Below are 16,201 nucleotides of genomic sequence, written 5' to 3'. Positions count from 1 at the left end.
GAACCAGCCATATCGCTATCCGAATTACCTCATCGGAGGGCGAAGGGGCGGTTTGGCTTGAGGCATTCCGAACCCTCCCCAATGGAGTGTGGGTAGTCCTCAACTACTCAAAGATGAAGACTTACCTTCCTCGTAAGCGTCAACAGGCAGGAGCAGGTCTAGATACAGACTGCCTAAACGACTTACTTCCCCACAGACCAAGGAGCCAGGTTGAGCCAGAGGCCGCCTTGTCTCCCCACGGCGGAGAGCAAGACCAGCCCAATGGCTACCCAGTGGGATTTTCCCCACTTCAAAAGCCCACTAGGCCTCAGCCCGATACCTGGCCCCAGGGTCCAAACTTACCCATGAAGGAAGGCGCCTACAAGGAAAAGTAAATAGGTGGCTAATGGGACGGACATGCTTGACATCGCTCGGCCACACTCCAATCATGGAGACTTGTACAGGACAGAACAAGAAAGTCGGAGAACCCTCGATCCTCTGACATGGAAACATTGAGGGACCACCGAAGATAAAGCAAATTAGGGAACCACGCCGCATTAATAGCACCACTACCCGAGCTACACACTACATTAATGACACCATCGCAGAGCTACGTCATAGAGCTATGTCACAGAGCCACATTGCGTTAAAGGACTTTGACAAAAGGAATAGTACGAAGGACACAAACTCCATAGGGACATACACGATCTGTCACCCTCCCGGACCCCCGATATAAATAGCAACTCCAAGTACAAGAAACTCTCTCTGATCCCTAGACTCTCTCACTTATTTACAAACTTCCAAGAGACTTTATTGACTTTGGCATCGGAGACTCCCCGGCCCCAAGGTCACCCTTTCCCAGTTGTCTTCTTCTCTATTTTCGTAGGCCCGGTTATAAAGACTTGAGTTGCTTAAACTTGGCTCAAAGGCATACAAAACACGACGTTAACACATACATTGAAAAAAAACATAGACAAACATAAATTAGTTTCTTGTTACCGAATATATGTGCTGTAAGGTCCTTATGATTTCTTCAAGAATGGAAACCACCATGTGACCCAATTATGTGAAATCCCACATAAATATTTTTTCCTCAAATACTACACAGATTCACAGATTATAATTAATTTTAATTAAAACAGCTAGGCACCTACCCATCTACACATATTCACAAAGTATCACAAAATAGATTCATTTCCATGTTGAAATCAAATCAATACCAGTCACCTTGATACCGTGATGGCACTCCATGGAATTTTTTATCCTTCTTAGTTCTTGCAGCTTTGTAGCCTTCTTTAGCCTTGAGCCCCTATAAAATTTTATGTGAAAATCAAAAGAAGAGAGAGATGGAGAGATAGACGATGAAGGGAGAACTGAGAAGAGAGAGATAGGGGCTTACTAGAAGAGAGAGAGAGAGAGACCGTGTGGTGGGACTCTGAGAGAGAGTTCGTGGTTCCTGGACTCTTGCGATCGTCGGTGGGATTTTGAGAGAAAGGATATGCGAGGGTGGGGGGAGCTGCACCTAGGGTTAGAATTGAAGAAGGCTTTGGTAGAAATGAAAGCTAGGTTTCAGTGAAGGAGGGCGAAAGGGAATCGTGGGTTTAAGGGTTTGGGTGTTGAAAAGTGTTGAGAAGTGTTGAGAATGTTTGTGAATAGTTATGAGTAGAGATTGGAGTGAGTTTGTGGGTCCCATTGAGAGTATTTTGAGTTGTTTGGATGTGTGAAATATGTTGAGTTGTTGACTTTTGAGGAGGTAGTTGAAAAATGTGTAGGTCCCATAAATATTATAGTGATTTTATTTTTAATAATAAATATTATAATGATTTTATTATAGTGATTTTTTAATATTAATAAATATTGTAGTGATTTTATTTTAATTTTATATATAATAATGATAAATAGTATAATAATTTTATTTTTAATTTATATATAATTGTGATAAATATTATAATGATCTTATTTATATATATATATATATATAATAGTTATAAATATTATAGTAATGTTACTTTTTATTTATATATTATAGTGATTTTATTTTTAATTTATATATAATAGTGATAAATATTATAGTAGTTTATTTTTTATTTATATATAATAGAGATAAATATTATATGATTTTATTTTTTATTTATATATTATAGTGATTTTATTTTTTATTTATATATTATAGAGATTTTATTTTTTATTTATATATTATAGCGATTTTATTTTTTATTTATATATAATAGTGATAAATATTTTTTATTTATATATTATAATGATTTTTTTTATATTTAATAGTGATAAATATTATAGTGATTTTATTTTTTATTTATATATTATAGTGATTTTATTTTTATTTATATATTATAATGATTTTATTTTTTATTTATATTTAATAGTGATAAATATTATAGTGATTTTATTTTTTATTTATATATTATAGTGATTTTATTTTTTATTTATATATTATAATGATTTTATTTTTTATTTATATATAATAGTGATAAATATTTTTTATTTATATATTATAGTGATTTTATTGTTTATTTATATATTATAGTGATTTTTTTATTTATATATTATAATGATTTTTTTATTTATTTAATAGTGATAAATATTATAGTGATTTTATTTTTTATGTATATATAATAGTGATAAGTATTATAGAATGTTTGTGAATAGTTATGAGTAGAGATTGAAGTGGGTTTGTAGGTCCTATTGAGAGTATTTTAAGTTGTTTGGCATGTGAAGTATTTTCAAAAGTACGAGAATATTTGAAAAGTGTTGAGGTATCTCTGTTACCCAAACACAGCCTAAGTCACCACGTAAAACGGTGCCATTTTACAAGTGAGCTCAGCATGGCTCAAGCAGAACTCATATAGAGAGTCACTCGACATGCGCTAGGCATGGTGCTCGAGCGAAACTCATATAGAGAATTCGCTCGACATGCGCTCGACATGGCTCTCGAGCGTTACTCATACAGAAAGTTCACTCATACAGAACGTTTGCTCAACATGGTGTCCGAGCAAAACTTATACAGATAGTTCACTCGAAATGCGCTCGACGTGGAGCTCGAGTGATAACCCAGAGAAAGAGTTCGCTCAACCCTCGCTCGACATGGAGCTTGAGCGGTAATCACTGCTTATTTGTGTTGATTATTTGTGTGATTTGTTTCATTGATTAATTATCTGTTTAACAATATTTTTTAACAGACCATCAAAATTGATTTACACCTATTCACCCTCTCTAGCTATTGTGTTGGGGTAGAACTAATGCTTTTTCAAAGTCAATATAATATTTTATGCTAACTTCTAACTTATAAGTTATTCCTATAGTATTTAATAAGCTATTAGTATTATAGACTTATACTATAGCATTTAATTACATGTTATTCTACTAAAGTATTACATATTATTATATTAGTTTCTAACTTAATTATATACTAGACTTAGTACTCTATGTTTAATGTTATTATACTAGTGATTATACATGTTATTATACACTAGTTATTATATATTAGTATTACATGTTATTATATATTGAATCATTGGTTATTATACATGACTATTATATCTTATTATACTTTAGTTATTATACATTACTATTACATGTTATTATACGTTAGCATTATATGTTATTATAAATTTATATATTAGTGTTTATCCATTAGTATTAAATGTTATTATGTATTACATGTTATTATATTTATACATTAGTAATTTAGTGTTACATGGTAGTAATATTGTAATAGTATGATATTTACATATACTAAACTATTATTAGTTAATTTAGTCTATATATATTATAGTATAAATGTAACAGCCCACTAGAAATTCATTGGTGGAATTTCTATTGACTTTAGGAATCTCGTGAAAACCCCATAAGTTTTTACGAATCGACCAATCGCATAGGTTTTAGTCTGTCAACATAGTCAGTGTTATCACTCACTATGGTGCTAGTAATATGAGTTTAATTATTTGAGGTAGTTAGAAGTGTCAGAATGCGTTATGGTCTACGCCATTAGACTCAGAGGATTATTTAGGATTTTATGGCGCAATAACTTATTTTCATAATTCCGGACGAAACGTCTGTTGAAAATTGTGAAATTATTTTTAGGGGCACTTCGGGGTTGAATTTCGTTAAACGATTTTCACTATAAGTTAATATGAATATTTAGAAACTTTTAGTACTAAGTTTATTATGTATTTTTGGAGTGAATAGTAACCTCGATAAGCGCACCCATTTCAGTGTTTTCAAAATCACAGTGTGGAATGTCCAAATTAGGTTAGAGAAGTTTTATTTGGACACTTGGCAAGATTTTAGCCACACTTAGTGAATGGTATTAGACACTTGACACAAAAAAGAACCATTAGATAGATTTGTGAAGGAATCAAGGTGTGAGATCATGCCAGACCAAAGAGGGTTTCAACGCTAGCAAAACCCTAAATGATTGGAATCCAATTGAAACTCCAAAAGCTTGGTTGAAACCAAAACCCTAAATGGTTTTCCCAAACCCTAAAGTTGGCCTCCAAACCCTTTTTAATCCGATTTCTAGCATTGTGTTTAATCACTTGATTAAATCACTTCCACATGCTATTAATTAATCAAATCCTTGTTATGACATCATTATTCAACCTTTTAAACCTTGAGAATTTGATTGGGCCAAGAAAAATTGATTTGGGCTTGATAGCATCTCAAACCCTAACCAAATCCCCTTTAAACCCCAAACTGAAGCCCACTTGGTGGGGCCCACCAAGGCCCACGAAATTGGCCACCTTGGCAAAGCTTCTTGGAGAAGTTTCCTCCCCCACATGGCAGACCATCCACTGCCATTGGCTGCACCCAATAGTGCCTTGATGTGAAGGAGAAATCCACTCCATCAACCTCCATCTTTCACAGCTGCTGCAAGCAGTCTCTGCCCCTCTCTATTCTCCACTTTATGTCACATATCCACCTCCAATCAAGGGTCCTTCAAGCCCATAACTTCTCCTTCCAGAAGTCTAAAGTCGTGCAAGACATACTTCTCTCCATTTTATCACTTCTTTCTCCCGTTCTTAGAGAGAAACCCAAAAGAGCTCTCTCGGACAGATTTCTGGGACTTTTTGCGTAGCCATTTACGACCCTTTGTAAGTATTTTCGCACGACACTTCCTTCACATAAGTTGTTTGTCTTTGAGTCTAGTTTCCGTGGATATATTATTAGTCTCATTCCATTCTCATTTGGTCGGTCAAAAGTATTTTTAACCATGGAAAGGTCATTCTGGGCGTGAAACAGGAGAGTATGTTATGTTTTGGAAGTTTTGACCAAGCTAATGGACTTATCTTGGTCCGAAAATTTTATGGAGTGTTTTTAACATGTGTTTATGAATGTTCATTGAGGTTTTGTTGCATGAATAAAGCTTTTGATGATATATTTTCTTAGAGTTAGAAACATGAAAACTGGAAGTGGAAAAACAGTTTCTGTTTGGTGAAAGTTTGAATATTTCGTGGTTTAATCTTATTCCAAAGGCTTTGATATTTTTATATGATGATCCTAAGCCTCTTATATACATATTAGGATGTTATTTCGAAGATATTTAGTATTATTTTTAAAGATATGATTTTCTATGCAAGAGGATTTCGGTTAAGCCTAAACTTTGATGTTTTTGAGTTAGATCCATGTTTTATTAAATTTTAGCCATGTGATTTTAAGTTTGATGGTTGGATCTTCTTTAGGACACATTTTTAAACCATGTGATGTGTTAGTTTGAAGATCACATGTCTTTAAGCCATGGATCAAGAGATTGATCATAGTTAGTTGGGAAAATCAGTTTCTGTTTTGGACTAAGTTTAAAACCAAAAACTCCAAGTGTTGTTTTGTGTTTTTTGGTGAGTTTTGTTTGATGTTTTAAAGCATGTTTGATCTTAGGATGATGTTATGAATATGTTAGAAGTAAGATTTGATTTTTTGGAATTCTTGGAGATGTTTTTATTAAGGTTAAAACTTGTGATTTAAGGTTTACTTTTTGTTAAAAAGTTTGGGTCTTTTTACAAAAAGTTTGATATTGATAATTAGCTTTTTCTTAATGGATAGTTTTAAGGGTGTTTTTAAACTTAGGATAGGAAGATCTTTGTTACAAGATTTTGGTTTATTCATGAGTTTTGAAACTTGAAAGAATTGCAACCAAAATAAGACAAATGGCCTATGTAGGTTTCGGCCATAGTGAGTTTTTCATAGTTATGATTGGTTTTAAATTTTTCTGAGTTGAGATTTGAGTTTGGAAAAAAATTTACATGAGGAATGTAAATTTTGGTAATTTTTTGGAATTAGGATATCAAATCCTTAAGTTAGGGGGTAAAATGGTCATTTGCCCACATGTAAAGGGTAAAATGGTAATTTTACTCTAAGTTGTCTCTTTTCACATTTCTAATTGTTAATAATTAATTTCTAACTTTTAGAATAACCTTTTACAGTTCCTCATGTTTCGCGCTTTATTCTAGTAGAACACGACGATCGATGTAAGTTAGTTTTTAACTTACTATCAGTTTAATGTGTATGAGTGATAAGTAAGGGAACTAAATTGTATGTATGCATGTTATCATATGTGCCATGCCAAGTCATTACATATTTATCTGTTACACAGAATTTATTCTGTCATGAATTATTCATCTGTTATAAAAGATATTCTGTCACGTATTCCTATACATTGCAAGCATGTCATGTTAAGTTAAGTATGCCATCTGTTACATGTATTTCATGTCATGTAAGATTCACTGTCACATGTTACACCATGTTATGAAATGTTGTCTGTTATATGGTATGCCATGTTACGAAATGTTGCATGTTACATGTTTGCCATGTTATGAAATGTATTCTATTACATTTATGTCTTGAAGTATGTCATGTCTGTCATCTTATGTTCATGTCATGTTATGCTACGTCAAGATTTCTGTCTTTTATGTCACGTTCATGTTACGTCACGTTACGAAATGTCATGTCTGCCAGTTAAGTCATTCATGTCAATCACGACCCTAAGCGCTAGGATGGGGTAATATCCTTGTGGAACTCCTTTGTTCATGCTGGAGTGTCTAAATAGGTGTGAAATTCCCTGAGTTGACGAAGTACAGTCAACAGGTTGCGAATGGGGCCTAATTAGCTGGTCACCGGAGCGCGCCAGGCACTAACGCCGATGGTGCCACACATTATGTTACGTGTGTCCACAGCAAGTGTGGCACAAACAAATAAGTCATGGGGCCACAACAACTGTGGAGCATGAAGTATGGGGCCACAACAACTGTGGAGCATACACTACGTGAGACACAGCAATTGTGACACGTAGAATACGTGGGGCCACAACAACTGTGGAGTACGTATTAACGCACTCACAGCTGGTATAGAAACCTGTGATGTGATGCGGTAATCGGCAGGGACACACGGCTCAAGGGGACCTGTGTAGCACCCATATGGTCACTTTAATGATTAAGTCTATTGAATAAGATTCCAAGTTCAAGTCATGTTTCACGTTATGTTATGTTCAAGTTTACGTTCACGCAATCATGGTAATCCCATGAGACAAGAATATGTTCCAAGTTCATGTTATGTTATGTTCACGTTTACGTTATGTTCCAGGTTCACATTTATGTTATGTCATGCTCAGGTTCATGTTCAGTTTCAAGTTCATGTTCAAATTATGCATGTTCACGTTCATGTTATGTTTCAAGTCCATGTTATATTTTAAGTTCACGTTCATGCTATGTTTTAAGTCACGTTCATGCTAAGCTTCAGTTTCAGTTTAAGTTATGCCAGTTATGTTATGTTGTATGTCAAGTTATGCTATGATTACTTATGATTTGATTATGCATTCATGCTTTTACTGCCATGCATGCATCATTAACCTGTGTGGAAGTTTTCCGTTAACTTGCTGAGATTTGTAATCAAATCTCACTATGGTAGTCTCAACTACCATTCCCCCCGAATGGTAGATTTTGTTATAGGATCTGAAGGAGAACCGGGAATCGACCAACTGGAAACGGCCGACTAAGCGACGGTGCGACGTAGATGGTATTACAATAGTTACCTCAGATTACTACTTGTATTTGTGGAGTTCAATCTCCAGCACTCTTTTGATCACAACCTTATGGACTATTATTGTGATCTTAGTTGTTTAGTATGTCGTTAAGTATGGAGTATGTTTTAAGTATTTGGGATATTTTAGTTTGGTGCATAGTATTGCTAAAGAAAAAAATTATCCGATGCGAATATTGCATAATGCTAGATGCATGTTAGGAATATTACATCTTATATGTCATGAACGGGGGCAGGTAACCTTGTGTTGCATGTCTCGACACTTCAAATGTCCGTCCGATCTCAAGCGAAATTTGGAGGCGTCACAATAAATATATTATTTTATAATAATTAGCATACGCTAGTATATTATTGAATTTAACTAACTATATAAGATATTGTTATATAAAATTTATATGATTAATACTTTAATTATTATACATTAGTATTATATGTTATTATAAATTTATAAATTAGTGTTTATACATTAATATTACATGCTATTACACTTATACATTAGCAATTTAGTGTTAGTCAATTAAGTCTATATATATTTTAGTATAAATATATTATTTTATAATAATTAGCACAAGCTAGTATATTATTGAATTTAACTAACTATATAAGATATTTTATATAAAATTTATATGATTAATACTTTAGTTATTATACATTAGTATTATATGTTATTATAAATTTATAGATCAGGGTTTATCCATTAGTATTACATGTTATTATATTTATACATTAGTAATTTAGTGTTACATGGTAGTAATATTGTAATAGTATGACATTTATATATATCAAACTATTATTAATCAATTTAGTCTATACATATTAAACTATAAATGTATTATTTTATAATAATTAGCTGATGCTAGTATTATTGAGTTTAACTAATTATATAAGATATAGTTATATTAAGTTTATATGATTAGTATATAGAAAAACATATATTTTTATAAAATATGTACAATATCAGAGGCAGAGGTGGAGGGCAAAGTCAGACGACTTCCTAGGGAAAAAAATTCTGACTCCGACTCTAACTTGTCGGAGTTGGATTAGAGTCAGAGCGAAGTTGGAGCGGAGTCGAAGTCGGAGTCAGATTTTTGGATTTTTGCTCAGCCCCAGTACCTGAAGGATAGCTTTTATACAAGGTTCCTAGGAGACATCCTGTAATTTGTGTTAGGGGTTCACGTCACTCCTACAGTAGCCCAGTCAGGGCCCTTTAATGTGACGTGGAGTCTAGGGTGGTGTCATTAATGTGGCGTGGCTTCCCGAGTGGTGCCTCGCAATAAAGGATCCTTCATTAGAGAATGAAGGGCTGCCAGTTTTTCCCACCCTCTTGCCGATATAGATCCTTTATTGCTAGGTGTCATAGCAAGTGTCAGAAGCGGTGAGTCTCGTCTGTCCCTATTGATCTCTTTTCCCGCGTAGCGCTTCTTTCTCAAGCTGGTGTAATTCGTGGGCTGGGCTCCTTAAGTGACTCTAGGGCTGTTTGGAGGATGAGGCTTGGGCTGGGATAGGCCCTCGACGTCTTGCACAGGCCTGACTGAAGGAGCAGTATGGAAATTCTCCTTCCACAATTCATAAAAATCATCACATGGATAAGGATTTCATAGTCATAATTGTCATCACCTAGATACAATGGTCATCACACAGATGTCTCACACAGAGATAACATGTTGCACCGGAGAAATGTCTACTCGGCCAACCAACTCGAGGACACTGCATGTGATATGTCCAGGGGATTCTCCTTCACGCATATCTGGTGAGGCCAACACAATACCACTCCACCCCAATTATCACGACAAATTATTTTTCCCACATGAAACTGGTGGCAACGTTTCGCAGGAATGGTTCAAGGAATTTCTTGTTCCGTCCCATGATGATCAACACATGTTACATACTTCTCACACAGAGACAATGATTTCTCACATAGAGATAATGCTTTTTCACACAAAGATAATACTTTCTCACATAGAGATAATGATTTCTCACATAGAGATAATGCTTTCTCACACAAACTGTAAACACATGCAAGGTCTCGAGAATTAGCAAGTAAATTTAAGAGTAAACATAATAACGAAAATTAGATTTATTCATGATTAGAAAGGGGAAAGGTTAAAAAACTACATATGCTTATTATATACAACATTTTCTCCACATTCTCCAATGCTATACTAAAAGCTAACCTACTTCTTAGTGTTGGGATCACTACGTCGCTACTCATCTCCTTCGTTGTTTCCTCTGAAGAATCTAGCTTCACAAGAATTTAGGTGTTTCTAGATCTCAAAAGTGAGATTTTGTCTCATGTCTATAGGGTGGGACTATCAGATGTCATTCTGACATATTTATGACTCTAGGTATGCTTGGATAGAGTCATTTAGCCTCAATTGTCATACTGCAGGATGACAAAGACAGACGGTCAAGATGTGGTCCACATGCTTGATCCTCAATCCTTCCTCAAATGAGAATCTCGTACATGGCATTGGGTCATATCTTTGGATTTATATGATACAGTTTGCGGAGTCATAACTGCTCCTGCAAACCCACTCCAGACGTGACCCTTCAAATAGAGTGTGGGTTTTTGCATATGACACTACCATTCGTCTGAGCACTCCAGGCGTGACCCTTCAAATGGAGTTTGTGTTTATCTCTTCATTTAAATTTGCATATTTATTTATTGTTTATTCTCATAGATGAAGGTTTGAGTACCATATCGACACCCAAGTCACCAGGGTCGAGGATGACTATTTTCTTCCGTTCTGGCCTATTGTGCGAATTTATGCTTTAACATACTGTGTACATAAAAATTAGTTATTAATCTATTAATATTATTTTTTCACAATTATCACATTGATTATTAGTCAGTTAAATTTTTAATATTCTAAATTTAACTGACTAATAAAATAATATGATCAATTAATATTAGTAAATTAAAATAAATTAAATTAATTATTAGTCAATTCTAGAATTTTTGTATGAATATATATGATCAATCTAAAATAATATATATTTTTATTAAACTCAAAGTCGAAGGTCAAAGCTGGATTTGGAGTTGGAGGTAATATCGGAGTCGATCAAACAGCAAATTCGACTTCGACTTTAAATGCAAAAAAAACTCCGACTCTATTTTATCGGCGGAGTATAAGTTGGAATCGAATTTTCAGAGTTTTGGATAGTCCTACCAGTTGATAACTAAGAGAGATACCAAAATTTTATATCTCATGTCATCCAATGTAATTAAGGATAGAGTAGTGCTACATATCCCGAGGGATGTAGCCGAGGATCTCCAAAGAAGGCAAAAAAATGTTTTTCTAGTTTTTTGATTTATTTTTATTCACTTTTTTAAAATATTTAAATATTTCAAAAAAAAATTCACAACATCATTAAAGATATATTTTTAATCACCAAGTTAAATACTGAAACAAAAAAAAACGTACTGTCGGGAGAAATGCTCGGGAGCCATTACCGGATCCCAAGCATTTCTCTTGAGGATAATAAGATGTAAGATTGTGTTGGTTGGCAATTATGGAGGGAGCGGTCTCAAACGTTGTCGTTTTACATGGAGTGAGAGGGTAGAAAAACCTTGTTAAACCCTCGATTTTCAGTGATAGAGCAGGGCTCTGAGAGATGTTCCGCACGCTAGCATTTCTGAAGAGGATCAAACGACCGAATGGGACATACAATTTCAGGAAAGCAACTCCGTCTACGGATTTCCCCGAGCCGCTCAATGGATTCCTCGCTTCCCAAATCGCTAGGAAATGCTTCAGATCTTTGCCGAAGGTCCTGTTCCTTGCTCCTTTCTTTACATATAAAGTTAAAATCAGAAGCTTCGATTCAAGTTAAAATCAGAAGCTTCGATTCTTTTAATTTCCGGAGATGGGTCTCCGATAGATTTGCTAGGATGGATTGCGGGGACATGACTGTGGATCTGTTTTTGGAATTCATGTATAAATGTGCGTAGATATTATAGAAATCTCAATCATGCAATTTGATTTCCATCTGATGTCAAATTTTAAAAAGCACTCACTTTGTTATGGAGCTTCTGTGCTGTAGGATCTGAATAGAAATAAATTATATGTGCCATTTTTCAGGGTTATCGTGTGCCATCAATCAGAAATATGTCCACTGTTGCATCTTCTGGCACAGTACATAAGGAGGGAGCAAAGCTGTTAGTTACTGCCGGCTCCCATGCTCAGAAAATGGTTGGGATATGGCTTTTTGGCTCTGCTGCGTGGGTGTTTAGTATGGTGGTACTTGGTGGTGTCACAAGACTAACACGATCTGGTCTTTCCATGACTGATTGGAAATTTACTGGTAGCCTCCCTCCTCTAGCGGTTGAGGACTGGTATCATGAGTTTGAGAAATATAAGCAGTCCCCAGAGTATAAGCGGTAAGTACAAGCAACGTTACATGTATAAAGTGCAATGCTACTTGCATTTGTGGCATTAAACTTGTTTGACACCATTTAGAATTTGTACGTACATGCTTTCAACATAAATTTATGCTGAAAGTATTCCCTAAAGTTTCATAGGGCTTGGTTATAGATATCCAGTAGATTATTAGCTGGTTACGAACAAGACCAAAATCGATATACTCTGCAATTTTATCTTTATCAGTTACATGTGGTTTATTGGATTTGCTGTATTTATAATTGAAGTTACAGCATCATCTCAGATTATAGGAGGTCTTGTTGATTTAATGATATTTACTTAATTTTGATCTCTTGTAGTGTCAACCGAGGAATGAGTATTGAAGAGTTCAAATTCATATATTGGATGGAGTATGCACATCGTATGTGGGGAAGGGCTCTAGGCATTATGTTTGCTTTGCCTTTTTCATATTTCCTTCGTAAAGGATATATTACCTTACAACTTGGACTGAGGCTCTCTGCTCTTTTTGCCCTTGGTGCTGGCCAGGGTTTAATTGGCTGGTGGATGGTTAAAAGTGGTTTGGAGGTTAGAAAGTATGATCTTCTGTCAATTTGTTTACAATTTTTTTTTGGAATTAAGTTCCTAAGATATTCTGTCTCCACAGGAGCCAGCATCTGAATATGTCCAGCCAAGAGTGAGCCCCTACCGTCTTGCAGCTCATCTTACTTCAGCATTTTCTATTTACTGTGGTCTTTTATGGACTGGTCTTTCTGTTGTTATGCCTGAACCACCTGCGGAATCAGTTAGTTGGGTTTGTGGAGCAGCAAAAGTAAAGAGAATTGCCCTTCCTGTCAGTTTACTTGTTGCCATTACTGCTGTCTCTGGAGCATTTGTTGCTGGAAACGATGCTGTATGTTTTGGTGTCTTCTTTTTTTCTTGCTTCTCATCTGTCACAATAAACTTCTAGATGTTCTGCAGTGTTTGCAAATTATGACCACAGGACATGTTAAATATGCCAGGGGCATGCTTATAATACTTTTCCAAAGATGGGTGATACATGGATACCACCAGATGTTTTTGACTTGAAGCCAGTAATTCGAAACTTCTTTGAGAATACATCAACTGTTCAGGTATTTACCCTCAGCTAATTTGAAACATCTGGATGATCATGTCAAAAGCTATTTGCTAATGATGTGAGGTTGCTTCACTAGAATTGGGAAATTTGAAAATTACTATAAAGAAAAGGGAATAATTGAGAATAGAAGTCCTGATATTTTCATTTGGAATTTCTATTTTTGAATGATAATATTTTATGTGGTATACACTTTTTAGTTTTTCCGTGAGTACCATCTTTAGTGGGACGTTTTAGGTTTGATCAAGGGAGTTTCTAATCTAAACAGAGCCATAAATCTTTTGAGAAAAAGCATTAATCCCTTCATCCCTTTGAGTAGTTTTTCCCCGAACAGTAACTGGTTCTCTAAATCATGGCCCCAGCATTGCCAATGGGCTTGATATTATAGCAGCTGTTGCACGGTTAACAATTAAACACAAATGCAAATAACTATGCATTTTAATTCGTAGAATTTCTAACTTTTGTATCATATGAACTCCTTCAAAACTTGATGAAATGTATTAATTCTTGTAATTTAAAGCTTCACATTGATATTAACATCTTCTTGATTATTAATATCTAGTACTTCAAAGAAAAGTTAAGTCCAGTATTTTATCATGTTTGCAGCTTGACCACCGAATCCTAGCTACTGCTACCTTACTTTCAATTGGTACTTTATGGTGGTCAACCAGGAAGTTGGACATACATCCTGCTGTTAAATCTTTGATTGGAAGTATCGTCGGCATGGCTTCTCTGCAGGTAATTGTTTGCCTATAACCCTTTCTTAATTTTCCTGCTCTCTATCCAGTCATGGTTTCTTCCTTCTACCAAAATGAAGATAAAATAGTATCTAAATGCCATTATTTCATTTTCATATGGGTGCTGCTACTCCTCCATGTATTTGCCACCTCAAAGTTACCGCTAGTGCAAATTGCAATTTTCTTTTTTCATTTTCTTTCAAACATTTTTTAAGCATCCTTAAATATTACGAAATTAAAAAATAAAAAATAAAAATAAAATACCCAAGCGGAAACTTTGACGAGTCAAAAACATGGAGCTAATTATCATTTTCCTTTTTCACATAAAGGAAAATGGTAGTTTAAGGTTATAGTCTGTAACAGCCTTTTTTGGAAGAGTCGTGCTAGGGCCACCGAGGCTTTCACTTAATTTTTGTACTCAACAGTGCAATTTTTATTTCAAACATTTCTTATACCCATTTAGACATTTAAAAAGGAAAATTACAAACTCATTAGCTTTCTTAATCATTAAGTTAAAAAAAAAACCATTGCGTAGCACTCGGTGAGAGTGGCATTTCCCCTTTTGGAATACAGAACGTGTTCTCATTCTAAAATAATCAATCGCAGGTCACCTTGGGAATATCAACGCTTTTATCATATGTACCTGTTTCACTTGGCACTGCACATCAGGCTGGGGCCTTAACTCTTTTGACACTTATGATCCTGCTCAATCACACTTTGAGGAGGCCGTCAGGGTCCCTTCTCAAATCTTTGCCTCAAGTCGCAAAGACAACCTAGATTCTTTTCCGCTCTACTTTTTGCGACCTCGGTTTGTGGATGGATGGAGCAATTCCTATTGTTTCTCTTGTTAAACACATCTCCTGTTTTCTATAAACTTTTATGCCTAGACAATAATGAGAAATTGTCATTTGTAATTGAGTGGGTCAACAACGCTGCTGTCCTGATTATACACCATTTTCTGGTGGCATCGCCTTTTGGAACTTCAAGAGGATTTTCAGCTCTAAAACTTTTATATATATAAATAACTTATCAAAAAATATATATATACAAGTAACTTGTTCTTCTTCCAGTTAATATGATTTATGAAATTGGAAAAACGGAATCTTGAGTCCGTGCATGACCCAATTAAAGCTCCTACCCTCAAATTCGGTATTCTACTCACACTTAGACCTAACTCCATGATAACCTAGTTTAGTACTGTTCACCCGGATCCTAGGCCAAGTACCCGGGCACGGAATTGGGTTCACACCCGGTCTGGGTTGTGACCTGGGTTAATACTTAATCTGGGTTATGACTTGGGCCAGTACTCGGGTGAATTCGGATACTGGGTTTTACCCAGATTTTTAAAATTCTTTTTGTAGTCCATATTTCCTTAAATTTGAAAAGCATAATTTATTTATTTTTATTATTTTTTTTAATAAAAGCCTATATTTTATTCAAGTGTTTTCAAGAAAAAATAATGTTGAAAAGAATAATTATTTTTATTTAAAATCCTATATTGATTAAAATTGTTTTTTGAAAAAATGATGTTGAAAAACTTTTTTTTTATTATAAAAGCCTATATCTTATTAAAAAAATTTTAAGAAGTCATGTTGAAAAGCATAATACTAATGCATTGAACATTGTCCACAATAATAAAATATGTTAAAATGGAAAACTAAATTTTATGTCAAGAATAACTAAAGGTAGAAATAACTAATTTACCTTTTTAACTAAAAAAAAATCAATATTCATCATGTAAAATACATGCAACACAATGCAATGCAATGCAATGCAATGCAATACATATTATATTGTTTGGTATTTATATATTACATTATAAAACACAAAATTATAAGATTTGAATTACTTCAAAATTAGTAGCATGGTCTTCCATCAATAATTTAATTTCAACCAAATAGCAACTTCAAGTGATTGTTTATATATATAGGAAAATATATTTCATT

At 34.5% G+C, this 16,201-nt stretch overlaps 1 protein-coding gene across 1 annotated transcript; it reads left to right on the top strand.

The window, feature by feature from the left end:
* Positions 1-11,475: 11,475 nt before the first annotated feature.
* LOC109000819 (cytochrome c oxidase assembly protein COX15) lies at positions 11,476-15,241 on the top strand. Its single transcript, XM_018977835.2, has 7 exons — positions 11,476-11,796; positions 12,108-12,406; positions 12,746-12,971; positions 13,051-13,296; positions 13,406-13,516; positions 14,125-14,256; positions 14,862-15,241. The coding sequence occupies exons 1-7, from the start codon at positions 11,644-11,646 to the stop codon at positions 15,030-15,032; spliced, it is 1,338 nt and encodes a 445-aa protein (XP_018833380.1). The 5' UTR covers positions 11,476-11,643; the 3' UTR covers positions 15,033-15,241.
* The last annotated feature ends 960 nt before the right edge of the window (positions 15,242-16,201 follow it).

Source organism: Juglans regia, chromosome 6 (assembly GCF_001411555.2).
Source record: "Juglans regia cultivar Chandler chromosome 6, Walnut 2.0, whole genome shotgun sequence".
Taxonomy (NCBI): Eukaryota; Viridiplantae; Streptophyta; class Magnoliopsida; order Fagales; family Juglandaceae; genus Juglans; species Juglans regia.
This window is presented reverse-complemented; position numbering and strand designations above follow the sequence as displayed.